The 26,896-nt window shown below is 59.5% G+C and overlaps 2 protein-coding genes across 4 annotated transcripts in view; one reads left to right on the top strand and one right to left on the bottom strand.

The window, feature by feature from the left end:
* SPNS2 (SPNS lysolipid transporter 2, sphingosine-1-phosphate) overlaps window positions 1-11,147 on the top strand; it is an 87,937-nt gene extending 76,790 nt beyond the window's left edge. For 2 of the 3 annotated variants that reach the window (XM_061390757.1, XM_061390758.1), the window contains 10 exons: window positions 3,162-3,313; window positions 3,550-3,616; window positions 5,126-5,268; window positions 5,565-5,717; window positions 5,830-6,019; window positions 6,327-6,392; window positions 8,219-8,317; window positions 8,413-8,576; window positions 8,997-9,043; window positions 9,575-11,147. In XM_061390757.1, coding sequence (XP_061246741.1) covers window positions 3,162-3,313; window positions 3,550-3,616; window positions 5,126-5,268; window positions 5,565-5,717; window positions 5,830-6,019; window positions 6,327-6,392; window positions 8,219-8,317; window positions 8,413-8,576; window positions 8,997-9,039 — 1,077 coding nt within the window. In that variant the 3' untranslated portion in view covers window positions 9,040-9,043; window positions 9,575-11,147. Of the gene's footprint in view, window positions 1-3,161; window positions 3,314-3,549; window positions 3,617-5,125; window positions 5,269-5,564; window positions 5,718-5,829; window positions 6,020-6,326; window positions 6,393-8,218; window positions 8,318-8,412; window positions 8,577-8,882; window positions 9,044-9,574 lie in introns of all 3 variants that reach the window. The other variant, XR_009731273.1, reaches the window with a different exon arrangement.
* On the bottom strand, window positions 11,020-26,390 carry MYBBP1A (MYB binding protein 1a). The gene is made up of 26 exons (XM_061390756.1): window positions 26,140-26,390; window positions 25,864-25,962; window positions 25,067-25,150; window positions 24,902-24,976; window positions 24,694-24,801; window positions 23,554-23,729; window positions 23,238-23,405; window positions 23,009-23,126; window positions 21,695-21,990; window positions 21,352-21,462; window positions 20,694-20,819; window positions 20,319-20,486; window positions 20,095-20,194; window positions 17,973-18,069; window positions 17,473-17,624; window positions 17,057-17,143; window positions 16,820-16,978; window positions 16,539-16,718; window positions 16,291-16,451; window positions 15,105-15,357; window positions 14,780-14,905; window positions 14,638-14,706; window positions 13,974-14,087; window positions 13,668-13,769; window positions 12,392-12,540; window positions 11,020-12,230 (listed from the first exon to the last, which is right to left on the bottom strand). The coding sequence occupies exons 1-26, from the start codon at window positions 26,344-26,346 to the stop codon at window positions 11,648-11,650; spliced, it is 4,068 nt and encodes a 1,355-aa protein (XP_061246740.1). The 5' UTR covers window positions 26,347-26,390; the 3' UTR covers window positions 11,020-11,647.
* Window positions 26,391-26,896: the final 506 nt, after the last annotated feature.

Raw genomic sequence — 26,896 nt, forward strand, 5'->3', positions numbered from 1 at the left:
AGAAGGGAGAAAATCAGGTCTTATCCTCAGGGAGTTTTCAGCCTAGGGGACAAAAGAGGAGACCCTGGCCTTGGGAGCATCCAGGCTAGGGGTGGGAAGATGTGACAGGAGCTCCCACATTCAGACTTTCAAGATATGCAAAGTGCTGAAAGTCCTCACTGAAGAGAGACAACAGTCTTTGACATCCATATAGTCAGGGAAGACTTCCTGGAGGAGGTGGCACTTGAGCTGGGCAGGCAAGACAGGCAGGTTTGGCCTTTTGGTGAAGATGGCACGGACTGAGGGAGCAGCCCTATGGAGGCACAAATGGTGTAGAGTGTTGACAGATCAAGGAGGAGAGTGCTTTGACTGGAGAGGAAGGCAGGGACCAGGTCATGGAGAGCCTTGACTGCCAATTTGGGAGGCCTGAACTTCTTTCTGGGATCCTGGGAGAGTCTGAAGAAGGGAAGGGTGAGTCAGATTTACATTTATGGAGAGAAGGTTAGAGGTGAGGGCAGAGAGAACTGGTAGATTTGGGGGTTCCAGCTTTGCTTCATGGGGCAACTTGAAGGAGGAGGGTCAGGTCAGCTAAGCTCCAGACCTAGAGCATCAGGTAAAGTCTGATGGCCACAGTCAAAACTGGGGACTGGACCAGAAGAGGCTCCTGGGCCTCCTCTGGGTCTCGTCCTGCCCACGAGGCTGCCTCTGGGATTGACCAGTGAGTCTAGGACCATGATGTCCAGTCTGGGCACCGTTCTGGGTGTGTGGAAGGAAAGGAGAGCTGGGGAGAGAAGATGAACAGAGGCAGAGGGAGAAACAGACGGGTCACTCCCAGTTCATCTCTAAATTCACTGCTGTCATGTTCTGAGTCCCATGGGGGGTTTTGGTGGACCTTGGCAATGTGATTCTGAAGTTAATTTGGCAGAGAAAATGCCCAGGAACAGCCAAGAGCATTGTGAAAATAACAGTGAAAGGGGCCTTGCCCCATTGGTTATCACAACATGGCTATTCTAACTAAAACAGCAGAGGGATAAACTAAGAGACTGAGGAAACAGAGTCCTCCTTTTCATGGAAGGATGAAAGTTGCATCTCAAATAAATGGTGTTGGGAGGACTGGCTGTCCATCTGGATGGAAGATAAAGTATGGTCTGTATTTCTAACCACACTTCAAAATAAATCCCAGATAGATGAAAGTAAAGTTAAAAGCAAACTATAAAAATCAACAAGAAAAAGACAAATAGCTCAGTAAAAAAAAAAAAATAGGCAAAGGATAGTGAGAGGCAATTCCTGAGGAAGATCCCCAAAGGGCAATGTATGTAGGAAGAGATGGTTCTCTGCTTCAAGAGTAAGGAGAGCACTGAAAATTAAAACAACAATGAGATGCCATTTCACACCCATCAGATTGGCAGCAATTAAAAAGGCTGACAGTACCAAGTGTTATTAAAGCTGCTGGTGGGAGTGTAAATTGGGAGAGCCTCTTTGGAGAGCAAAGTGGCAGGATTTTATAAAATTCTGGGTATACCCCAGAGCCCTGCCTTCTACTTCAAAGTATATGCCGAAGAGAGACACTCCACCTCATGGACACGAAGTGACGGGTGCATGCAAGGACGTTTGTCGTAGTTTTGTAATAGAAAAAAAGAGACAGGGAGAGAGAAGACAAATAGTCTAAATGATCATGACTAGGGGGATGCCCAGATAGAATGGGGTGTATTCATGCTATGAGATTCTTGGCAGCTAATGAATGAACGAGATCTACATCAACCAGCTGAAATGGGTTTCCAAAAGATGAAGGGAAAAAAAGCAAGTTGTGGGACAAGATGCATGGAGAAAAACATGGTCATTTGATTTTTTTTTTTTTAAAGCACACAGGGGGCACTAAATGTTGTCCCCTGATATGTGTACATACAGGCAAAGGTAGAAGTCACGACAGATGCACAAGATACCCAGCTCCAGCGGGAGGAGTGAGGATCAATGGGATCCTTTGTCAAAGAGGCCTTATCTGCCTGCTCTTGTAACCGAGGAGAACAGGACATCATTCCAATTTTCTTTCTCTTTCTAAAATAAACACAAAAGAAAAGAGAATATATATATGTATAGTTCTGGGATGGACTAGCCCTTCCTGAGCAAGATATGAAATTCAGAAACCATTAAGGGAAAATCAGCAGCTGGGACAGCATTGAATTAAATAACACAAAATAAAGCTTCTGTGTGATGAAACTCCCCGTAAAAAAGTGGAAAGAAAGATGATGGTGGAAAATATTTGCGACCTATATAATAAACATCAATTCCCATGATATATAAGAAGCTAACAGAAACCACTGCAAGACAGACAAAGAATCCAACAGAAAACTAGGCTAAGGCTGTGAGCAGCTGATTCCCAGGGAAAGAAGCACAGGCAGGGGCCAGGGGAAGGAAGACAGAGAGTGAGAGGGTGAACGAACTATGGAAACGAGAGGCACAGAGAGGGGTGGGCAGGACCAGCGATGGGAGAGAGGGCTGGGAAAGAGATGGAGAAACAGGGAGACCTGGAGGAGGGTTGGATGTGGGCGATGCTGGGCCGGATGGGTGGGCAGGGTGGGGCCAGGGGAAAATGACCAGGCTTGGTTCTCAGGCCCTGGGCAGCTGGGGGGGATGGAGGGGCCGGCTCTACATCAAAGCGGGTAGGACCACTGGCAGCTGGCAGGGCCCCACCCTTCCCGGCTCAGCTGGGCTCTGCTCTTTGATGTGTGATGGGGGAGGGGTGCTGAGCCCACTGGGCTTGCCTTGCCCACTCCCCGTGTACACTGGGTCCTCAGTGCCGCCAGGGTCAGCCTAGCGGCCCTGTCAGGGATGGGACTCAGAGTGCGGCTGGCTTGAGGCTCCCGAGGTGGGGCCAGAACCCAGGGAAGAAGGCTCCTAATTGGTGGGGCTGGCAGTGGAGACAGGCTGTTGCTCCTGCCACACCTGCAACTCTCAGCCTGTGAATGTCCAGCTCCATCCCAGTCCTGGGCCCAGTCTGACCCACTATTCAGAGGTAGGAGCTGAGGCCTGGAGAGGCCTGGGGTGTAGTTGTTGCTCAGGCAGTGGTTGGGCTCCATCCTGGCTCCGGGGCCCCGCAGGGGGTGGGGAGCAAAGCGGGGACCAAGGATGAGCAGGCAGAGGAGCAGGACAGTCTCCCAGCAGCCTGCGCCCCTCCCCCACAGCACTTCTGGCTGCTGGTCCTCTCCCGCGGGCTGGTGGGCATCGGTGAGGCCAGCTACTCCACCATTGCGCCCACCATCATCGGCGACCTCTTCACCAAGAACACACGCACGCTCATGCTGTCTGTCTTCTACTTCGCCATCCCGCTGGGCAGGTGAGGGATCCGGGCAGGGTCCCCTCGGATTTCTGACCATCCCCTCTCCTTGATGTCCAGCTGTCTGTGACCTAAACATGCGGGCGGTCAGCGTTGAAAGCTGCCGGGACCAGCTCTGTGGCTGGCTGAGGGGGGTGTTGGGGTGGGACAGGGCTGGTGGCCTTCTAGACTGGTGAGCATTCCCTGACCCCCACTTCCCTGCCCATCCTTGCCTGACTACATTGTTTTCTCTGCAGCGGCCTGGGCTACATCACCGGCTCCAGCGTGAAGCAGGCGGCCGGAGACTGGCACTGGGCCTTGCGGGTAAGGACACCTTCCCCAGACCAGCTCTTGCCCAGGGTCACCCAGAAATTCGGGGACAGAGCCTAGGCCTGGCTTCCTAGCTTCCCACTTCGCAGATCTGGGCTCTTCTCCATGAACCCACTTTGAGGTGTTGGGGAGCCAGACTTGCCCCTGCCACCCTCAGGGGCCTCAGTTTGCGAGGACGAAGGAAATTCCAGGTTCATGGTGGCACTTCCTGGTTCAAGCTGGGGGTGGGGGGGGCACTGCGCCAGGGTGGGACTGAGACCAGACCTCTGTGTGGGGCCACTTCCTGTCCTGCAGGAGGATTCAGCACAAGTGTGCCAAGGCCCCAGGACGGTGCAATCAGAGGAAACAGAGATCCCCAGTCTAGCGAAGGAGAGGAAGCTTAAGACAAAGTGTTTTTTCCTCAAAAGCAGGAAGGAAGCAGCCTCCGTGGAATTTTTTGATGGGGGGTGGGGGAGACGGCAAATGGAAAGGAACTCCCCAGCCCACGGGCTCCCAGGGCTGGTGGGGGTGGGTACAGATTTCCCTGTTCTCATGAGCGGGTGGAGGAGCTGGCGGATTGGAATTCAGGCTCCCAAGATGTGCTCCTTCCATCCGGAAAGAGGCCTGGGGCCTTGGAGATTCTGTTCTTGACACTGGGCAGGATGCAAGGAAGACCCAAAGGGGCCCCGAGCCTCTGTTCTCCAGGGACCCCCATGCTGCTGCAGCTGCTTAGTCGCTTCAGTTGTGTCCAATGCTGTGTGACCCTGAGGACTGCAGCCTGCACCTCTGTCCGTGGGATTCTCTAGGCAAGAGTACTGGAGTGGCTTGCTATGCCCTCCTCCAGGGGATCTTCCCAACCCGGGGATCAAACCCGGGTTGCCTGCATTGCAGGCAGATTCTTTACTGCCGAGCTACCCACATGGGCCCCTCCCAAATGATCACCTACTTGATATATTAGCTGGAAGTTTCATGCCCAACCAGTCCCTTCTCAGTGCCCACCCTCCCCAGGGAGAGGAGCTGGCATGAGAAACTTTCCCAGACCCAGGGAGGTGGGTAAGAGCTGGTATCTGGCCCGATCCCAGGAACTCCCCTTTCCTAGTTCTCATCCACCCACCTACCTGTCTTCCTTTTGTACCATCCATCATCCATCCATTTATCCATCCTCCTGTGTTTCCATGTGTTAATTCATCCACCCAGCAATCCGTCCATCCAAGCATTCATCCATCTGTCCGTCTATTTAGCAATCTATCCTCCTTCCTTCCTCCACTCTGACCATTCCTCCCTCCTTCCCTTTCACTTTCAGTCCCCTCTCCCGTCCTACCCCTAGTCTGGACAGCCCGTTTGGAGCCCACCTGCCCTTTGTGCTAGCATCACCCCCAGTGGCTTTGCCCAGTCTGGAAGGCTGGGCAGATATGAGCCCAGAGGAGAGAAGGCATGGCTGGCCTGGTGCCCCTTCCCAGTGCCCAAGAGAGACAAAGACTCTGGGGCCCTGGTGTCCTAACGTGATGCGCCCTGCCCCGCCAGGTGTCCCCCATCCTGGGCATGATCACAGGAACGCTCATCCTTGTCCTGGTCCCGGCCACGAAGAGGGGCCACGCCGACCAGCTCGGGGGGCAGCTCAAGGCACGGACGTCATGGCTCCGGGACATGAAGGCCCTGATCCGCAAGTGAGTGCTGCTGGGAGGGGTCCAGTGGGAAGAGGGAGGGGTTCCGAGATGAGAGGACATCCCCCCTTGCCTGCTTGGCCGGACTCCCTGGCATCTCCATTGTCGGCAGTGCTGAGACCACTAGTGTTTATAATTCCTGAAGCCAGAGCCCTTGGCCCCGGAGCCCGCAGGGAAGGCATCTGAGGCCTTCTGCCCTTGGGGGGAGGGTGTGAGGGAGGAAAGTCTGCCTCCTGGGCCCTGCCGTCCACAGGGCTGCCAGCCCCCGCGCTCATGTCGCTGCCCCGGCCTCTCTCCAGCCGCAGCTATGTCTTCTCCTCCCTGGCCACGTCGGCCGTGTCCTTCGCCACAGGGGCCCTGGGCATGTGGATTCCGCTCTACCTGCACCGCGCCCAAGTCGTGCAGAAGACGGCGGAAACCTGCAGCAGCCCGCCCTGTGGGGCCAAGGACAGGTGGGGCCGGGCCCGGGGGTTGGTGCCAGGGGCCGGGCGGGGGTGGGTAGTGAGGGATGCGGTCAGCCCCCATACCCCAGCTTTGCCCCCTAACTGTCCTCTGTCTCTGCAGCCTCATCTTTGGGGCCATCACCTGCTTCACGGGTTTTCTGGGCGTGGTCACGGGGGCGGGAGCCACACGCTGGTGCCGCCTGCGGACCCAGAGGGCTGACCCGCTAGTGTGTGCTGTGGGCATGCTGGGCTCCGCCATCTTCATCTGCCTCATCTTCGTGGCCGCCAAGAGCAGCATCGTGGGGGCCTATGTGAGTGCAGGGGCTCTGGAGCAGGAAATGTGGGGGTGGGAGATGCCGCCCCCCCCTCCCCCACCGGAGGCTCCAGTCCTCTGTCCCTGCTCTGACCAGGGCTCTGGGTGCCCTTCAGGGCTGTGGGCCTGGCTTGAAGCCTGTAGATTATCCACAGATTTCTCAGGAGCCTGACTGCCAGGAGTTGGGGTAGGGGAGGCTTGTGGGGGGCTCCCTGCCGGCAGCCAGGGTGCAGGGAGCAGCCTGGGACCTATAGTGGGTAGAGCGCCCCCTGATGGTTGTTCTGGTCTTCCCCGACCCCGGACAGATCTGCATCTTCGTAGGGGAGACGCTGCTGTTTTCTAACTGGGCCATCACCGCGGACATCCTCATGGTGAGGCAGGCCATGGCTGACTGCTCAGGGCAGCTGGGGAGGGCCGGTGAAGGGATGGGAGAGCTGGCAGGACTTGAGAAGGGAGACAGCGGGGATTTTGAGGGGTCTGTATTGGGCCAGTGCCTGGAATCAGAGGGTTGAGCAGGCAGAAGGGAGGGATGTAGGGACTGGGTGCAGAAGGGTAATGTCTGGAGGACTAGGTTTGTGGCCGGGAGGCTGGCAGTGCCAGGCTGGCACCGACGTGGTGCTGTCTGCCAGCGCTCCGCCCCCAGGGTCTGAGCTCCTGTGGACTCTGCCCTCTCTGGCTCAGCCTGGGTCCCAGGCGTGCCTGCCCGATGCCTGTGGCTGGGCTGGGTGGACAGAGGCTGTCTTCACAGGGCCAACAATGAGCTCCAGACCAGCCAGCCAGGGACAAAGGGCTGTCTGAGTGGTGGCAGGGGTTTGTGTCCTTGAGCAGGGACAGGAGCAGTCTAGGAGGGACCTGGAGGGGCCTGTGGCCTTGACTGTGGCAGCAGTCTGGGGGTAGTGGTTTGAGATGGGGTGACATGTGGTCCTGATCTCAGGGATCCTCCAAGTTGGGGCCAGAAGAGGGTTGAGAGGAGGGTAATGTGGGGGACTGACTGGTGGTGGGGAGAGTGTCTGGGAGGTGCTGGGGGTGGGACCCTGGGGGGCAGGGAGGAGTAAGGACTCCTCAGAGGCCACCTTCAGGGCACCTGGGGTTTGCTGTCAGAGTACGGGTCAGCCTAGGAGGTCAGATTCGGCCTGGGTGTCGGGCCCCTGCCATCTCTCCTCCTCCAGGAAGCCTTCCTTGCCTCACCTGAGCTTCCCTGCAAATCTGCTTCACCCAGGGTTGTCTCTCCTGACTAACCCCTGACCAGCCCGTGGCTAGAAGGGTGGGAGGTCTGACTCAGCTCTGCGCCTCAGCATGGGCCAGGCACGGGTGGCAGGGGTGGGGCGGGTCACTGCACACGTGGGAGTGACGGTCAGAGTGAGACTGAATCAAGTGTCCTTGGCGGTAGGCAGGACCCCTGCTCTGCCTCCACCCCCAGGGGCAGCCCCAGCTGCTGACAGGGTTTGGGTCCCAGGGAAATTGTGTCCCATTTTATTAAGTGTCACAGCTAAGTGACTAATTATTCCTGGAAACGGGGCCATGCAATCGAGGTCTCCCCTCCCCCCGCCCCCAGTAACTGGGTGCCTGGTGGGCACTAGCTGCTGTCATAGTCTGTCCACAAAGGGTGGGGTTCTGGGGCAGGGGGCTGCCCAGAGAACCCGCTGAGGTGGCTGCTGCCCACCCGCCGCTCCTCTGCCACCAGCCCTTCTGTCTGGCCTTGGCCCACCCGGCTTTAGAGCTGTGGCCCCCTTGTGGGTCAGGACCTGCTTGGTCTAGGTGGGAGGGTGGGTTTTGGGGGCCCAGGGGCTCCGGCAGTTGGTGCTGGGGGTGAAAGTGGAGGTTCTTCCATTCATCCTCTTCACCAGCATCGCCCATCTCCGCCAGCCTGGGCCTCGGCAGGGCAACCAGGATGGGTCTTTCCCCTGTGGGGGAGGTCAGGGCAAGCCTGAGGCTGGGGTTCTGGCCCCAGGGCGGCCATGTGCCATCTCTGTGCCTTTGGGCCTCGGTTTGCCCATGACCGGTGCGCTTGGCTCCCTGCCAAGGGCCAAGTGCAGGTGCTAAGGCAGTGTGGACTTAGGAGCTGGAGGAGGGAGTGGGGAAGAGAGGAGAACTTCGTGTGAGGCCGTGGGAGCATCAGAAGTGTCAGGCCCCCTGGGATGAGGCCAGGTGGGTGCGCCTGGCTCCCCTGGCCTCTGACCTGCCACCTCTTGCACAGTATGTGGTCATCCCCACCAGGCGGGCTACTGCTGTGGCCCTGCAGAGCTTCACCTCCCACCTGCTGGGGGATGCCGGAAGCCCCTACCTCATTGGCTTTGTGAGTACCAGGGACTGGAGAGGAGGGGGTGGGCGGGTGTGGGGGCTTTGGGAGGTGGCCCCGCCCTGACATCCACTGGCTCCCCCACCCGCCAGATCTCCGACCTGATTCGCCAGAGCACCAAGGACTCCCCACTCTGGGAGTTCCTGAGCCTGGGCTATGCCCTCATGCTCTGCCCCTTCGTTGTGGTCCTGGGTGGCATGTTCTTCCTGGCCACCGCGCTCTTCTTCCTCAGCGACCGTGCCAAGGCTGAGCAGCAGTGAGTTGGCAGCGTGGGTGGGAGTGGGCCTACTGCGGCTGTGACAGGGTGAGTGGGTGGGTTCACCTGGCCGACGAGGTCCCCGCCTCCAAGAGGTGCGGCCTGCATCACTAGTGGGAGCCCACGGTGGCACCGGGGTTTGTGTGGTGGGTCTAGACAGTGTTTCTCTGAAATGGTTTTCAGGGCTGGGACTCTGCTCCTTCGTTTTCCTCTCATCGTCTGACTTCTTTCTCCTCTCTTTACTCCCCTCTCTCTCCCCCCTCTCCCCACTCCTGGGCTCTCCCACCTCCCCCTGGGGCTGACGAGGTCCCTGCCCAGCACGTCCGGCCCGCCGGCTCCCGCGATGCGATGCTCCAGAGCAGTGCCCGGGCCCGGCCCCCGCTGATGTGCCACCTTGACCCCCGCCCGTCTCTCCCCCAGGGTGAACCAGCTGGTGATGCCTCCTACATCCATGAAAGTCTGAGGCAGTGAGTGCGGGCTGGGTGGGTGTTGGGGGCGCTTCTTGCAGGAGGGAAGGGGTGGGGATCTCAGAATGGGGAGCCGTGCAGAGGGATGTTCTAGACTCCCTGTGAGTCACCTCCTGCCTGAGCACATCCCAGCCCCGGGACTGGTCCTCTTCCTCCAGTAATGTTGCCTGGATTGACCGGTAGACCCACGGGATGAGGGGGCGGACAGGCTCCCTCTTCCAGTAAATCAGCTCCCCCTTCCTTCCTCAGAAGGGCTAGGGGCACAGGTCAGGGTGCGGACTGGCCAGGAACTCCCTGCTGTTCTGGATTCCATCCTCCCAAATCCTCCTGGAGGTGCCAGAGCCCAACTCCTACTTGGACCTTCCTCTGGGCCTGGCCTCGGGGGGCCTCAGCTTCCCAGCAGAGGAAAATCCAAGGTCGCTGCCCCCACACCTTGGCCGTGGCAGATCTGCTCTGTCCCTGCCACCGGGAGGATCCGGAGGGGAGCCCTGGATTGGGCGTTGCACCTGACCTCTGACCCCCTCCCTCCAGGTGCTGCTGGGATAATGGACCCAGACTCCTGCCTAGTCTGGGAGGTGTCCCCCGGCACCCTGGCCCTGCCAGGCTGTCCCGAAGCTTTCCTTGTGACCCACAGCAGGGCACCCACCGGCTCTGGTCTGGGACTGCTGAGTGGCAGTGGCTCCAAGAAGCTGTGCCCTCAACTAACCTGGAAGGCTGTGTCTGCTGGAGCCATGCCCTGGGACAGGCTGCCCTCAGGCCCCAGTCTGGAGCACAGGGGCCCTGGGGTCCCAGAGGAAGACAGCCCCCTATGGGTGCGTGGGGAGAGGCTGGCCTGTCCCCAGCTTATGTGATCCTGGGGCCGTCTTTGCCCTCCCCAGACCCTGGGGCCAGGAGGCTGGACTTTCCCATATAGCTTGCTGGGCAAGGTGCTGGCTGCAGCTTTGAAGACCCAACAGCCCCTGGACTACACGGAAAGGAGGGGGTCCAGGCCTCAGGGCGGCACTTCTGGCTCCCCAAGGGCCGGGTGGGTGAGGACCTCTGACCTTGAGGACACTGAACTCAACCTGGCAAGAGCTGGGCACCCAAGCTGCTGGCGCTTCCCAGCCTGGCTGGTCACTCTGGAGGACACTGGTCTGTACCTTGGGCTGGCTGTCAGGTCTCCCAGGTCGGGGACTGGGCTGACAGGAAGCTGGCATCACCGGGAGTGAAGGCCCTGGTGGCAGCGACATACCACCTGTGCCCCATGCTTGAGACCTTTGGGGGTTCCCTGTCCCTAGAGGGCTCCTTGGATCCACCGAAGCACCCCCACTGTCCATCCTCTGCCTGACCATCCCCACAGATGCCAGGAACTGACTCCTGCCCCGAGGCTGGACCCCTTCCAGGGGCAGCGCCCAGGGGAGTATTCCCAGAATCCGTGGGGCAGGAGCCAGGGCTCTGGCTGCCAGAGGAAGCGGCCATCCTCCAAGCTTCCTGTCGCTGGGAAGAGCCTGGTGGAGGCTAAGGTGCATCGGGAGAGGCCAGCAGTCAAGAGTCACCTCCCTGTGCACGTCAGCCGCTCAGTTCACACATTTCCATGTGGCTGAGACCCCCACCCCTGCAGCCACACACCAGGGTACAGCTGCCAACTTCACATCAGACCCCCCCACGCCCCCACCACCGCTTGTCCCCTCTGCGCCACACACTCCCCACCACATCAAGGTGGTTCTGGTCTGGTGGGCCCTGTGGGGCTGGCAGGAGACCCCAAGAGCCAGCCAGCATAGTGCTCCCTGCTCAGTTTCTGGTTGGCGTGGCTTCAGGGGTGGGTAAGTTGGTGGAGCACCCCACTCCCCACCAAGCTCTGGGGTACCCTGGGAGGGGGGCTTAACCAGGGGGTGGGATTCCCCCGAAGACCAGCCTGGCCTCCACTCCCGCCCCAGCCTCAGCCCGGGGCCCCAGCAATGTTTTCTTGTTGTACAAGAACCAGGTCCAAGTGCTGCTTCCTCTTCCTTCCGGAAGCCAAACTGCTCCTTTATTTTTTAGAGCTGCTGATTGTGAATCTCAGAGTCTTAAGAGAGAAGCCAAATATATTCCTCTTGTAAATGAAGAAATAAAGCTATTTAAGTCATGCCCTGGTGGCTCCTGCAGCAAAGCAGCCTGAGGGGTGGGGATGAGGGGCAAGGGGTGTGGTCACACTTGTACCCGACCCACACAGACACCAGAGCCCTGAGCCTGGCCCACAGCATCTGGGAGCCAAGGTCCCAAGGGTGTTCTGGGCTTGAGAGCAGCAGCAGGGCCCAGCTTAGGGCTGGGGTCTCTCAGGCCATGCCTGCTGCAGCAGACCCACTACCCCCAGCATAGAAGGTGGAACCTTAGACAGTAGCTGGTTTATTAAAATCATGGTGAAAAAAAGTCTCTAGGGTGATGAAGTGGGTAAAGAATCTGCCTGCAAGGCAGGAGCTGCGGGTTTGATCCCTGGGTCGGGAAGATCCCCTGGAGAAGGGAATGACTGCAACCCACTCCAGTATTCCAGCCTGTAAAATCCCATGGATAGAAGCAGCCTGGCAGGCTACAGTCCATGGGGTTGCAAGGAGTCAGGACTGAGCACAACAGGGTGGAGGGGGGCACTCAGAGCTTTTTCGCCTTCCTCAGATGCACCTTCTTGGCCCCGCTCTGGAGGAGGCTGGGGCTCCTGATGGCCAAGGACAACCTGGCCTTTTTCCGAGGCAGCGCGGACTGTGGTGACTTGCCTGAAACTCCCTTCTGGGGTAGCTTCTTCTGACGTTTTTTGGCAGCTGGCTCCTCGGGGGATTGATGAGGCAGGGGAGTGGCTTCGTTCACCTGGGCCAGCTTCTGGGTTTTCTTCTGTGGCTTTGGGGTCTTGGTTGGGGTGCTGGGGCTCACGGCAGGGGGCTCTGGGGTTGGACTCTTGGCAGCAGGTGTCCCATTCATCTGGGACAGTGCTGGGGACTTGGTCTTCTTCATCTTCTTCTTCTTCTTCTTCTTCTTCTTCTTGCTGGCGCTGGGGGGCTGGTCCCCACTGGTGGCTTCGGGCTTGGCGGCCGCCGCCTCCTGCGTGGTGGCCTCAGGCTTATGTTTCTTGCGCTTCTTGGTCTCTGGCAAGAAGCCCTTTTTCTTCCGCTTCATGCTAACGGGGCTCTGCTGTGTGGCCTGAGGGGCCTCCTTGGTATCCTTCTCTGACTTGGGGCGCCTGGGGGGAAGTGAGCGGAGTAAGGAAACTTGTGGCCCGGGCAGGGGTGACCTGCGCCTCTGTCGTCCTCAAGCTGCCTAAAGCTCCCACGATGGGTGAGAGGACATCAGAACGCACGCAACATGGGGGTCTTTCCAGCACCCGCCCTCCCTGAAACGTACTGGACTCCGAGGAACTTCATGGCCTGCCAGTAGAGGTCGTGGAGGCGGCTGGACCCGGCCGAGTGCTCCCCCTGCTGTAGCCTCTGCTGCAGCCTTGGCTGCTGGCTCTGCAGCACGCCCAGGACGGCGGTCAGGTCCATGGTCAGCTTCTGCAGAGAGGCGGGCAAGGCTGTGGCTGCAGTGGGGACCAGAGACGTGGCCTCTCCCCAGATCCCGGTCCCCATCCCTCCCACCCTCACCCACCACTTTGTGGCCCCTCAGCCAGCCCTTTAGCCTGTGCCTCCCTAGCCTCTCTCACCTTGGGGAGAAAAAAAGGGTCCCAGGAGCCAAGTCTGTTCTCTCTTCCCATGGCCCAAAGCCCACCCACCTCAGGGGGCACCACCCAGTGACCTTTGGGTTGCCAAAGGCCCTTTTCCCATCTCTCCTTCCGTCACGTACTGAGTGGGGTGTTTTTGAAAGCCACTGGCTTCCAGAACGGTCCCTCTCCTGGCTTTTTGCTATCACTCTGGGTGTGGCTTTTCGGGATCTGCCTGCCTGCTGCTCAGCACCTGCCCCCGCGGCACCTTCCTGGAAGCTAGAGCACTGGGGCTTTGATCAGTGTCTACGCCAAGGACCCCCACACCTTTCCCTCTGGGCCAGACTGGGGGAACCAGAGATTTGCCCACTGCCGCCCCGTGGTCCTCACACATCTCACATGCCATACCCCAGCTCCATCTCTGCAAGTCTGGGAGCCTGGGTTCCCACCTAACAGTGTCTTCCCGTGGTCGCCAGCCCTCCCAGCCCCTTCTCAGCTTTCTCACTGGAGCACGGCACCAGCACACCAGCTCACCCTACCCTGGCCAAGCACAGGTTATAGCACTGCTGCTGCTGCTAAGTCGCTTCAGTTGCGTCCGACTCTGCGACCCCACAGACGGCAGCCCACCAGGCTCCCCCGTCCCTGGGATTCTCCAGGCAACAACACTGGACTGGGTTGCCATTTCCTTCTCCAATGCATGAAAGTGAAAATGAAGTTGCTCAGTCGTGTCTGACCCTCAGCGACCCCATGGACTGCAGCCTTCCAGGCTCCTCCATCCATGGGATTTTCCAGGCAAGAGTATTGGAGTGGGGTGCCATTGCCTTCTCTGTATAGCACTAGCCCGCCTCAAATAAATAAAGCCCAGTTTTCTCATCCTGGCATCCAGACCCTTTCCCAAATGGCTTCCCACCTGCCCCCCAGCCTCTGCTCAGACTGTGTGCTCTGCCCGCCTGGCGACCTCCTGCTGTGCCCAGCGCTCACCTCATGATGGAAATTCCTGAACAGAGTGTTGAGCAGCTCCAAGGCCGCCAGATCCTTCTGGTGCCCTGACTTGGTCTCAGCCTCGCCCAGCGTCCGCAGGATCTTGGGGAGAAGGCGGCTGGGCTGAGCCACTCTGGAGAGCTGCCCGAAGCTCGTCTCCCATGTGAGAGACTAGGGTCCCCAGGGAAGAAACATCTCCTGGGGGAACCCCAAATCCACCCCGAGGCACAGGGTCCAGCAACCCTCACCCCTGGGTTCCCGAGGACCACAGCCGGCTGGTAGGGGAGGCGAGTGCAGGGCTGTTACCTCGGTGACCTTCCCCAGGGTCTGGCCCATCAGCTGCTTCCACTCTGGGTCCTTAAAGCACACGCGTAGCTCCCGTGTGGGCAGGGTCTTCTGGAGCAGCAGGCAGGCCTGGACCTGGGGTGGGGGCAATGTGGTCACCAGGAGCCTTGGCACGCTGGGTGACCCCCATGAGCTCCAGGAGCCTGAAGAGGGGGCATGGGCGGGGCTGCCTGCTGCGCCCAGCACAGCCCGCCTGGGTCATCACTGAGCTCTGGGCTCAGCTGTCACCATCGCCTGCTCCCACCTGCTCGTCTCAGGTAGTGGGGAGACCTGAGGCCGAGGGGGGGCAGCAGGGCTGTCAGCTGCACACGGTTCCTGGCCCTCTACTAACTCGGGACATCTTTCTCCAGCCCCCTCTTCCTACCCTGACCCCCAGGCATACCCGTCAGGCCAGGGCGTGACCTCTGAGGAGCCGGAGGACTCAGGCCATGTGGGAAGTGTCCCCCCATGTCCACTTACTCTGGGCCTACAGTGGTGCGGTTGAGGGGACTGGCCAGGTTGGAGGGGCAGGCTCACCCCACCCTGTCCCCCAGGGCAGCGTTCTGAGCCTCTCAAACAGCCAACAAAGACGGAAGTCAAGCGGGTATTCACACAAACCTGGGGCTGGGGTCCGGGAAGGCCTTACCTGATGGCGGGGCCGCGTGTGGCTCGTCACATGCTCGACCACGATGGGGAGCAGGCTCTTACAGAGCATCTGTGGAGGAAATGGTGGGCAGTGAGGACGGGGCCCCACAGCGGCCCGAGGGGCGGCCGCGCCCGATACTCACCGGGTGCCGGGAAAAGAGGCTGAGGAACATGGGGACCGTGAGGGGGCTGTTGCGCTTGGTCAGGAAGGAGCTCAGTGCTGACGAGTAAATCGGGGTCACAAGGCTCAAGTCCAGGCAGCTAGCAGCCTGCGCAAGGGAGAGAGCTAGTGTGATGCCGGAGTGGGGCCTGGCACGGGAGCCCAGCCTGGGCTGCCTACAGACGGTTGAAGGCTGGGTCCCAGGGAAGGAAACAGGTAGGCTGGCTGCCCCACCGCCTCCTGGGACGCACTCCCATCTAGTGGCGCTGGGTTTTCAGGCCGAGCCTCCCCAGGCCACGTCTGCTCACCTCCGGGCCCTGGGGCTGGGAGCTGGCGTCTTTGCTGGCTTTCTCCTTCTTCTGGGCCTTGCGGGCGGGCTTGTCCACGGTGCTGCCCCTCAGGACGCGGAGCAGGTAGAGGGAGGCGTTGAAGTGGTAGAGGGCGACGGAGGAGTCAGCCTGCTGGCCGGCCTGCTGCACCAGCCGCTCCAGCCGGGCGTACAGAGTCTCCACGCGGTCGCCTGCCGTGCGGCAGTAATGCCGGGAGCGGCACAGGTGATGCCTGCGGGGGGCAGGGGCAGAGCTGGTCACAACGTCCCCCCACCCCAGCAGACCTGAGCCCCACTTCACAGGTGGGAAACAGACCCCTAAAGACAGGGTCTGACTGAGGCTGCGGGGGGAGGCCCGGGGCCACACACAGATCTACCGAGGAGAAGCCAGAGGGAAACTGGCTCCCTGGGTGACACCCTAACACCCCAATGTGGTCCTCAGCCCCATGGGGACAGTGGCTTCCGGGCCCTTTGTAAAGCAAAACCAGGGTCTGTGTGCTCAGGACACTGTGTGTCTGAGCAAAGACCGAGCTGAGAAAGTGTGACCTGGACCAGTGAGGTGAGGGCACTGGGGGCACGCCCCCGTCTCAAGTTCTTGTCAGGCCTTTGTCTCCACACTGCCCTCCCCCACCCTTCCCCAGCAAGCAGGACTCTACCTGCTATTTATGTCTCCGTGGCTGGGCTCCCTGCTCCAGCTGCGCCCACCCTGCCTCACCCCACGTCTGCTCTTGCTGCAAAGGCCTCTGTGGCCCCTCAACACTGAGGTCGGCCAGGCCACAAGCTGCTTATGTTCTGTGTTAGACACGTCTTCCTGTTCTGCCTGTGGTCTCTGGGTGGATGAGCGAGCTCCACGGCCCCCAGCACTGCTGACACCTCTCCCAGGATGCCTTCCCCAGTCCCTCAAGACTGGGTTAGGTGTCCCGTCTCCCGTCCACTCGCTGCCACAGCCCCAGCCTGTCACAACTGGGCACCAAGTCTGCTTTCCCAACTACAGTGACCCTGAGGGCATCGATGGGACTGGGGGCCCTGTGCTAAGCACTGCAGGAACACATGGGTGAAGGCTCCTGAGTGATGTAGGCTCCTGAGTGATGCGGGCCCCTGGCTCCCACCCCTTCCCTCCGGGAGCCCCCCGGCCCGGCTGTCCGGGCCCACCCTGCCGCCCTCACGTGAAGATGCGGGCCGTCTTGTGCAGCAGGTCCTGCTCCTGCTTGGCGCTGCTGTTGCTGCGCATGCTCCGCCGGATGACGAGCAGCAGCGGCTCGAGCAGCTCCAGAACCAGGGGGTTCTCGGGCTGCTTGGTCACCAGCACCTCGATCAGGTCTAGGACCTGTAGTGAGAAGGTGAGCTCAGCCAGGCGTGGGGGCGAGGGCAGGGGGAGGGGTGTGGTGAGGGGGAGGGCAGGGCCTGGGCTCACCCGGATCTGGAAGTCCCGCCTCAGCGCCTTCTCCTTCTGCAGCTTGTTCTTCTCGTCCTTCCGGGCCTGGATGCGCAGCTTCTGCTCAGCAAAGAGGCTGGCCAGGCTCTTGTCCAGGGCCATCATGGCCTCGTCCCCCAGCTCCTCGTCGTCGTTGTCATCCTCACTGTCCGCTCCGCCCTGGGGGGTGCAGGGCGGGCGGACAGAGGCCTGGTGAGCAGCCCCTCCTCGTGCAGGAGAAGGAGCAGAGGGACGGGGGCCCGGGACCAGCCCCCACTCACCAGCGCCTTCCCGGCCTGCAGCACCGCCATCAGCTGCTCCCGGAAGCCCTGGTCCACGTCCCCGTCTCGGTCCTCCTCGTCGCTGTCGTCGTCATCGCTCTCCTCCTCGCTCTCCGAGCCTTTGCTGCCCTTGCTGTCCTCGCCATCTGAGCTCTTGTCCTGTGGGGGGGCCGTGTGTCATGCCTCCGCGTGGCCCACCGGGCGTCCGCCCGCCCCCTGCCCTTTGCTGACAAGTACCTCCGCACCCCCCAGCAGCTTCTCCTCGGAGTCGTCCGTCACCACCACGTTGTCGTCCTCGTCCTGGCTCTCCTCCGGGTTCAGCACCTGCGGGGAGTCCCAGGTGCCCGTCGCGTCTGTGGTCCCTGACCCCTTCACCACCCCCTCAGGCCCCGGGACCTTCTCAACTGCCTTCCCACCCCGTCCCGTCCAGTCTTGGCCAAAGGTCCCCATTTCAGGGAGGAAGATGGAGCCTGGGAGAGAAAGCCATTCCCTGCAGTGTCCCTGACAGTCCTGACCCTGAGTCAGGGGTGCATAGCAGAAGACTCTGAAGGAGGCCCCCACCCCCCAACCATGCAGATCACAGCAAGGACGCAGCAGCCCTGGGCTCGGAGAGCCCCATCCTGGGACCCACGTCCCCAGAGGCCCCCACTTACATCCAGGATGAGCTGCAGGGCATGTAGGGTCAGATGGGCGCAGACGTGGCCAAACACGCTGCGGGCCACCTGGCGCATCAAGTGGCTGGGCTGGGCCAAGAGGGATAGCAGGATCTCCACCAGCACCTCCACCCACGGCGGCTCCTGGGGGTCTGCAAGCAGGGCAGGGGTGAGCCCGGGCAGGGTGCCAGTGACCCATGCTCATCACCCCCCACACCCCCCACCAGGGACGACGACCCACTGGTGGCCTTGGAGCAGGTCTGAGCGCCCCATGCTGGGTCCTACTGTCTGCCCATCACCCGCCCCCACCCCAGGGACGACGACCCACTGGTGGCCTTGGAGCGGGTCTGAGCGCCCCTGCTGGGTCCTACTGTCTGCCCATCACCCGCCCCCGCCCCAGGGACGACGACCCACTGGTGGCCTTGGAGCGGGTCTGAGCGCCCCTGCTGCGTCCTACTGTCTGCCCATCACCCGCCCCCGCCCCAGGGACGACAACCCACTGGTGGCCTTGGAACGGGTCCGGCGGGTCTTCTCCCCCAGGCTCTTCTTGATGCAGGTCTGGATGTCGCCCAGGAGGTCACAGCTTTCTGCGGGGGACTACGTGGGACAGGACAGAAATCAGGGGCCAGGCCCCATGCCCAGCCTTTGCTCAGCTGGGAGAGGGAGTGACCAAGAGGGAGGAGCTGGTATCAAGGCCCCAAAGACTCCAGACTGTCCTGGCCAGTCCCCCTCACAATCTAGAGCAGAGGGCTACAGCCAGACCCCAGGGGCAGCCCAAGAGCTGATGACCTAACATCCAGACACACAGTCTGTGAGCCTCACGGAAGATGAAGTCCAACCTCCCCACCGGTGCCCAGGCTGGATCAGGATCACAGGGCACCAGCAGGTCCCAGACTCCTATCTGCAGTTCTAGATTCTTCCACCACACCTGGCTCGACATCGTTACAAAAAGAACTAGAAATGACCAATTACAACAAATTTAATTTAAACTAACTTAAGTCTATCTTGGGCTTCCCTTGTGGCTCAGCTGGTAAAGAATCTGCCTGCAATGCGGGAGACCTGGGTTTGATCTCTGGGTTGGAAAGATCCCTGGGAGAAGGGAAAGGCTACCCACTCTGGTATTCTGGCCTGGAGAATTCCATGGACTGTATAGTCCATGGGGTCACAAAAAGTCGAACACAACTGAGCAACTTTCACAGTCCTTTCAAGTCTATTTTGCTGAAGCATAAGACCAGACTCCAGCTACCAGCCAGTGAGTTGAAAATAACTGACTGCTAGTACCAAAAAGGCAGACTTTCCCTCCTTAATGTTGCAGGGCAGCTTCAATATTTGGGGTGGGGGTGGTGGAAGGAAGGCCAGAACAGGGGCTCAAAAGCCTCGGGCATCTTTGCCTCTAGCATCCTGGCTGTGGCCGGGTAGCTTTCATCCATGTCAAGCTCAGAGGTCCAGGGTCTGGGCAGCCCCTACTGGATGTCCAGTGCCAAGGACTGGAAGGGGCATGGTGACCAACTGTTTCCCACACTGCTTGTCCTCGAGCTGGGCTGAGTGCCCAAGGCGTGGAAGCAAAAACCTCAGCCGAGAGGCCAGAAGGGAGTCCTATCTCCTGAGACTACTGAAGACCTGAAGCAACCCACAAGAGCCTTGTACAACTTGAGAGGAAAACCTCCAGAGACCTGGGTTCACAGCCAGAGGAAACCACAAGGGTCAAAACAGCTGTCGGCACTAAGTTCCACACATGGTCAAAATTCCTTTGTGGAAAGAACAGAAAAGGAGATGGAGTGGGTTTTAGAGAACTGGTTATGAGAAGAGGTACCCATGACATGAGAAATATAGTTGATAGAACATAGAAGCCCATGGGAGGGCGGTGCCAGAAAAACACACACTACCCTCAACTCACCACTGTAGATTCCAAACGTGCAAAAGCTAAACAGAAAAATCGTGGCTCCACTTCGAACTGACCACAGACAGACAGAAGAAGCATCCCCATTGGTTAATGGGTCTGCCCAGAACCAGGCCCTGTCCTCCTCGACATCCACCACCCCTGGCCAGTGAGGTAGTTTGGGGAGGTCCTATGAGATAGTAGAGTCAGAGCCCCATGTTTGAATCCCAGCCAAAAGCTGTGTGGCCTCGGGTAAGTTACTTGACCTCTGTGAGTCTATTATCCCACCTGTCAGAAACGTGTCTGCCTCCAATCTGTGGGTAATAACAACAAGGGACACTGCTCAGAAAGCTCAGGATAGAGAGTGTGTATTAGCTGCTCAGTTGTGTCTGATTTTGCAATCCCATGGTTGCAAACTCCTCTGCCAAACTCCTCTGTCCATGGAATTCTCCAGGCAAGAATACTGGAGTGGGTAGGCATTTCCTTCTCCAGGGGATCTTCCCGGCCCAGGGATTGAACCTGGGTCTTTCACACTGAAGGCAGACTCTTTATTGTCTGAGCCACGAGGGAAGCCCAGGATAGAGCTGGTGTCCAGTAAGTGGATGGAGTGGTTTTTCCCTTGGGCTGTACTTCCAACCAGGAGCAGTCAGCCTAGGAAACCTGTCACCTTCAGCTCCACAGAGCAGTTCTTGGCCCCCGCAGACCCTAGGTCTGTAAGCCCCCTCCACTTCAGGCCGCCTTACCTTGAAGAGGTGGATGCCCACCAGGAGTAGCAGGTGCTGGAAGGCAGTGGCCTTGGCCTCTGAAGAGAGGGTGTCCAGTTCCTTCAGCGTCTTCAGCATCCTGGGCGAGACGAGCATGCTCTCAGGCCACCGCAGCCAGCGTCAGACCCCAGGGGATCCCACCCATGTGTCCAGTGTCAGACCCCGGGAGGTTCTACCCATGGGTGGCAACCACGCCCTCTCACCGGTCCCAGGCTTGGCGCTGCTGCGTGGTGAGGGCTGTCAGTGGAGCCACGTTACGGCTGTGATTCAGCAGCACGTCTGCGAACTGCACCAAGTGGTAGGTCCAGGGCCGCCCGTCTGCCGTCTGCTCCGGCGCCAGCCTGAACTGCGTGCTGAGGGTCTGCAGCAGACTGGTGGTGGTGGGGTAGGCGGGGGCGGTCAGGGTCATGGGCTGGGCTGGTACACACGGCCACCCTACTCCATCCCCACACTTTGAGCCCCTGGAACTCACTGGGCCTCAGATGCAGAGCTGGAGAGAGTGGCGCCCATCCTGCCCGAGGCCACCTCCCCACCCACTCGTCCACCCTCAAGCCTCTCCCTGGCTGCCCGGTGCCCACCTGAAGAAAGCACTGCACACCACCTCCCGCGTCCGGCCATCCAAGGGGAGGGTGAAGTGCTGCTCGGACTCGGGGATCTGCGACGTGGGCTTCTTTGTCTCGAAGAACGAGTGGAAGAAACAAAACCTGGGGAGGGTGGGAGGATACCCGTGTGCCCTCGGTCAGTGCCACCATCCTGACCAGCCACTCTCGGGTGGCCTCACCAAGGGCCTGGGGCCAGGAGGCAATGACGACAGAGGGACGTTCCTCAGGCCTGGAGCCCCAGCAGAACAGAGCCCAGCCCGAACCGGGAGAGGACCAGCATCCCTCCCTTGGAACCAAAGATGCAAAGATGCGTGGCCTCGGCCAGGTCACCGCCACTCCTGCCCGTCTCAGGGCCGCCGTGAGGGTGAGTAGCAGCAGCAGTGTCGTCATTAAGGACCCCCAGACATCGATACACAAAGGCAGCGGGGGGATCGTTGAGCCAGCCTGAACCTTGGAGCTCCGCACCCCCTGCCATACCCAGACTCCCTGGGGAATTTCCCCCAATCTCCTCCTGCCCAAGGGGCAAGGATGACTTGACCCTCAGGCTTTTGGCTCCAGGAGGGAACCACAGCAGGTCAGACATGAGGCCGCTGCACCGTGGAAGTCGGGGTTCAGGCACATCTCGGGACCGTACCTGGCCACCTCCTCGATCAGCGCCTCCTCCTTCTCTACGTGCAGATTGTCCACGATGCTGACCAGGCGAAGGATGATCCACTTCCGCAGCCGGAACACAGCTCGCTCGGGCCTGTGGGCAGGAGACAAGTCCCAGAAACCGCTTAGAGGTGGTGAAATGGGTGTCTCCTACCCTTGAGACGGGAAAATCAACCAAGGCTCCCCAACGCCCTGATCCCCAGCACAGGGCCACATGTGAGGAAACTGAGGCCTTTAAGAGCAAAGGTATGGCTTCTCTCTGGCCCGAGGAACCAAGGTATTTGGGAGGGAGGGTCCAGGCCTTTGGGCCCCACAGACCCACTCACCCATGGAACGAAGTGTCTTGGGTTTTCTTCTGGTTGTTGGTGCTGAAGTCCACCAAGGAGTCCAGGTCAGGCTGGAGGAACATGTCCCGCAGCCAGGCCACGTAGCCCTTGAGGGCGGTGGGACTCAGGAACTGCACGACCCGCCAGAAGGTGGGCACCACAGGGAGGCCCTGGTTGGTGATGGACGTGAAGGCCACTACCAGGGCCAGCTGCCGCTCGGGGTCGCCCCGGCAGCCTTCCAGGAAGGCCCCCACGTACTCGTTCATCTCCGGGGCAAACTTGAACTGCTTTGGGAGCTGCGAGAGTCGGGCACAGCGCTGGGGTCACCAGCCAGGAGGGGTCCAACACACCCCCAGCCTTTTCCACGACAGGTTCCCTGGGGCCTAGGAAGTCCCCTCCCTTGTACCCAGCTGGGTCGCCCAGGAGCCCCCACGTTTAGTCTTTGGGACAATCTTTGTCCTAGCACCTCTAATTGTTTTGCAGATGAAGAAAAATGAAGCATAAGAAAGCTTGGAAGCAACTTCTGAGGGTCACAGGACTAAAACTGGCGGAGCTGGGACTCGGCCCCAGTCCATCTGGTCCCCCAGCCCGTGGAGCTCTTAACCCCTGCGCTGTACTCTGAGCCTGTCCTTCACTCGGAAGAGGGGAATGGCAGCTCTCCAAAGCTTGGCGGTAAAGACAGAATGAGCTAGAAGCAAACCCAGCAGCACTTCCTGCACACCAGGCACTACTTTAAGCGCCTGTGGATATTAGCCTGATTATCCTCACAACAACTCTAAAGAAGGTCCTGCTCCTTGGCTCATGGACAAGCAGGAGCAGGCACAGAGAAGGGAAGCGACCTATGGAAGGTCACACAGCTAGCGGCGGCGGAGTCAGGACAGGAACCCAGCAGTCTGGTCCCAGGTTCCCTGATCTTAACCGCTACTCGATTCCCGTTGAGCACTTAGCTTAGTGTGCGGCATGTGGGCGTACTCAAAGCAGCACTGGTGGGTAGTATTCCTGTAACACCAGCTTGGGGTAGAGGGGGTTCTGGACAGATTGCTGGCTGTACAAGCCTGGGCTGAGCGGCCTGGGGGCAGAAGGGCTGACCCTGCCACTCTCGGTTCATAGGGGAAGATGAAGGGGTGGGGGACACCCAGGTCCCCAGCCCCTCCTCCCAGGGGCAGCTGTGTTTGCCCATCCCAGGCAGGACCACTGACACCAAGAACCACCCTCTTTTCTGGAAGCTGGCTGATCCCTTCCCACCTCTTGGCAGGAAGCAGCCCAGTCACCTGGCCGTTTCCGGCAGGGTTGGGCCGCAGGGGCAGCGCTCACCTTAGCGGTGACCATGTGCTCCCCATAATGTCGGATCAGGTCCCCTTGCATCACCAGCTGCAGCTGCTCCTTGGACAGCAGGGGCAGGGCTGCACCCAGCAGGCGGAAGCACAGGTAGCTGGGGGCACATGACAAGGCCTGGTCAGAGCCCTCGGCCCCCTAACCCAGCCCTGCTCATCAAACAGGGGAGGGGGGATGGGAAGCAGGGAGAGGTCAAGTGCCCACGCACCTGGCCGGCCAGAACTGCTTCTTCAGGAGCCCCTGCTCCACAACCTCCTTCCAGAACCATGGGAACTTGTCCTCCTGGAGCGCCAGGCGGAGCAGGTCCAGAGCCACGGTGGGCAGCTTGCGTTCCTTCTTCACAGAGTTGGCCACCGTCTTCAGCACAGTCACCAGCCTGCAGAGGTGGGGGGTGGGGGTGAAGAAGACTCAGGGGGCATTCCCCAGCAAACAAGGGCCAGGCATCTAGGGCCACATGGACCCCCAACCCTGGGTCATGGTGCAAACCTGTGGATGGAGAGCCCACCTGACCACCGCCCTCACACCTGGGGATGTTCTCATCCGAGAACAGGTTGACCGGTCCCATCAGTTTCTCCAGCTTCTCGGGCACCTTCTGCTGGGCCAAGAGGAAGAGCTCCAGGTGCTCAGGGGAGCCGAGCACTGAATTCAAGTCAGGCTTGAGGACCTTGGGCAGGATCTCCTGCAGCGCGGCCTCCGGGACCTGGCATGGAGAGACAGGTTGGGGGTGTGGAGGGCGCCCTCACGGCATCCTTTGTCTGTCCTGCTGTGAGGTGAGCTCTTTGGGCCCTGTTCTACCTCCCAGGCTCCCCCAAGGCCCCTGGCACAGCAACAGCCTGAGAAGGGATAGTCACAATCCACCTTGTCAGGCAACAGAATCACCAGAGGGGATTTCTTAAAAAGCTCAAATTCCCAAGTCCTTGGAAACTGGGTTTAAATAAGCACCCCACTGATGCTAACTAGCCCAGGACCACCCTTTTAATTATTCCTCTTTTGGGTTTTACAGGGCTAGCCTTTTTTTTTTTTTTTTAAACAAGGAGTCCCCAGTGAAGAGCTGGGATTTCAATTCAGGTCCTTCCAGCTCTGTGGCCAGGGCTATGCAGAAAGCCTTGGCCTGGGATGTGCCAGTCCCTGGCTTTTTCACCACAGCAAGGATTCTAGGTACTAGCCCACCTCCACTTCCCAAGTAGGGCAGTGGGGACCCCTGAGGGGCCAGCTCTGCCCAAAACAACAATGGCCAACATGTGTAACCCACTGGGCACATGTCAGGCACTGTTCTACAAATGCACGGTCCAGTACGGAAGCCACTGGTCACATGTGGACACTGAGCATGTAAAATGTGCTATTCTGCACAGAGATATGCCAGAGAGTATGAAATATACTGGATTTTGGAGACTTACCACAATAAAGAATGTAAAAAATCTCCATAGATTTTTTGATACTGACTGCACATGAAAATACTTTAGATGTTAGACTAAACCATGTTATTAAACCACATCCCTTTTCCTTCTTACTTTTTAAGGAAAGTTACTACGAAACATCATGTTCCATACTTATGCTTCCGTGGGATGGTACTGCACTTCCATGCATTAACCTGTGTCTTCTTCATGCTCTTCTATGACGGGTGGTGTTAGTTACCCAAGGCTCCACAGCTGCTGAGCCCATACCTGAGAAAGGATGTCCACCAGGGCCTTCTGGGGCTGTTCCTGAAGGTGGTTGTAATGCTGGCCCAGGGCCTGCAGCAGCTTCACCGACTTCATCAGTGCTTCTGAGTCCTGGTGGTCCCAGAGGCAGAGAGGGTATGAGCGGGGCGTGCCACTCTCCCCCACCACTCCAAGCCAGTCCACATACCCCCAGAACCCTCAAAGCTCTTACCTTCACTAGCCTGCCTGACTGAAAGAGGGCTAGCACCCCAAACAGGTTTCCAAAGAGGGCAGGTCTCATCATCCCCTAGAAAAGGATTCCAGGCACCCGTGAGAAGGACCCAAGCATTTCCAACCCTGGGGGACTGCTGATATCCCCGGGGCTGCTAACTCTCACCTTCTTAACCTTCTGCAGGTCATGTTTCTCCTGTATTTGCTGCAGGATGCTGCCCAAGGGGATGTCTTCAAAAGACTGTAATAGCTGCCAGGAGGAAGAGAGAGGCTCAGGGGGAGTGGCCCTGCCACATCCCAACAGACGTCAATCTCTATTTCTTCCTTCAACTTCTGCCCTTGGGAGCAGGCCTTGGGCCCCTGCTCCCGCCCCAAAGATGCCTCTGAAGCTGCCTACCCGCCTCTGAGCAGTGCTGATGATGGAACACAGTTGTGAATGGAGCGGACCCCTGTCTCCCTGTCCCATGTGTAGCTGGGGTGCTTTGGCCACTAGACTGTGATTCCCAAACATGCTGTCCCCACAGCCAGCTCTGAGCTCCCGCTAGACTGGTCTTCAAGGACTGGGTCTCTAGAGGCCTTCCATTTGTCCAAGCTCCTTAGATATGGCTTATAATTAGCTGTGTGCCCCTTGGGAGAAGAGGGTCCTGAACCCTGTAGAGGTAAGAGAATTCACCCCAGAGCTTAGCACCGCCAGTACATGTACCTCGGAGGCTGGTCAACCCAGGTACCCAAAAGCAGCCTCAACCTCCCTCTCTCTGCCTGCCTGGGCTTCTCTGCACAAAGGCCTTGCTTACACAATTTTCTCCGCATCCACGTGGGCACACCTCCCATCGGCTCGCCTGAGATGCTACCCCTACTTGTCAGTCCTCACTTCCCTTGCAGCGGGGACATCTGCTCTGCTCACTCACTCCCCCACCGTTCTGACCAGCACAGGTGGACACCTTCCAGGGGCCACCACCTCACCTGTGCCAGGGCCAAACTGTAGCAGGGCCGGGCTGCTTCTCGTCCACCCCCGAGTCCAGTGATTAGGCGCTTCAGGGCGTACTTCATCTCGGAAGATCCCTAAGGAACCAAACACATCCCCAGGTGGACCAGTGAGAAGGGTGGTCTGGCACCCGCCCATGCCCACTCCTCGGCGCGCGCTCACTTGGGGCGTCCAGGTTCGCGACCACGTGACCCCAAGCCCGCCGCTACTTGCCGGGATCTCTGCTGCTCCTGCCCCAGGTCCCGCCACCATACCTTCGGCTTTGCACGCAGATACTCCAGCAGCTTCTCTGTGGCCTCAAGCCGCGTCTCCTGCTGAGGCTTCGCAATGTCCCAGAAGAAGTCCAAAAACTCGCGGCTGTGCTTGAGCAGGCCATGGCGGTCGGCAGGCCGGACGCCGCTCTTCTGGGCCTCTCCCGGAGCCAGAGGCTCGGTGACTTCCATACTCGCCGGCTCCGCCATGCTCGTCGAACACGTGGGCTCGGAAGACAGTCTCTTCCAGGTCAGGTCGGGGCGCATGCGCAATGAATTGGGTCGGCTGGGGGCGGAGCTGGCTTGGACTTGGACGGGGACGGGGACGGGGACGGGGCGGGCGGGGAGGTGTGGCTCTTCCGCTCTCTTGGAGCTCAGGGCTTCGGAGTTCGTCCTGATTGTGATAGGAAATCACCGGAGGGTTTTATGCAGACACAAGCCTTGGTTCTATTTAACTCCCCCGACGCCCCCCGCCTTGTGGGATTTTATTTCCCAGACCAGGGATGGGTCAGGGATGGAACCTCGGCCCTCCGCAGTGAGAGAGCCGAGTCCTAACCACGGTACCTCTAGTGAAGTGAAGTGTTAGCGACCCCATGGACTGTAGCCCGCCAGGCTTCTCTGTCCACGGGATTATCCAGGCAAGAATACTGGAGTGGGTTGCCATTTCGTTCTCCACGGGATATTCCCGACCTGGGGATTGAACATCGCGGGCAGATTCTTTACCGACTGAACCATCAGGGAAGCCCCAGGGAATTCCCCT

This window comes from Bos javanicus, chromosome 19, assembly GCF_032452875.1.
Source record: "Bos javanicus breed banteng chromosome 19, ARS-OSU_banteng_1.0, whole genome shotgun sequence".
NCBI lineage: Eukaryota > Metazoa > Chordata > Mammalia > Artiodactyla > Bovidae > Bos > Bos javanicus.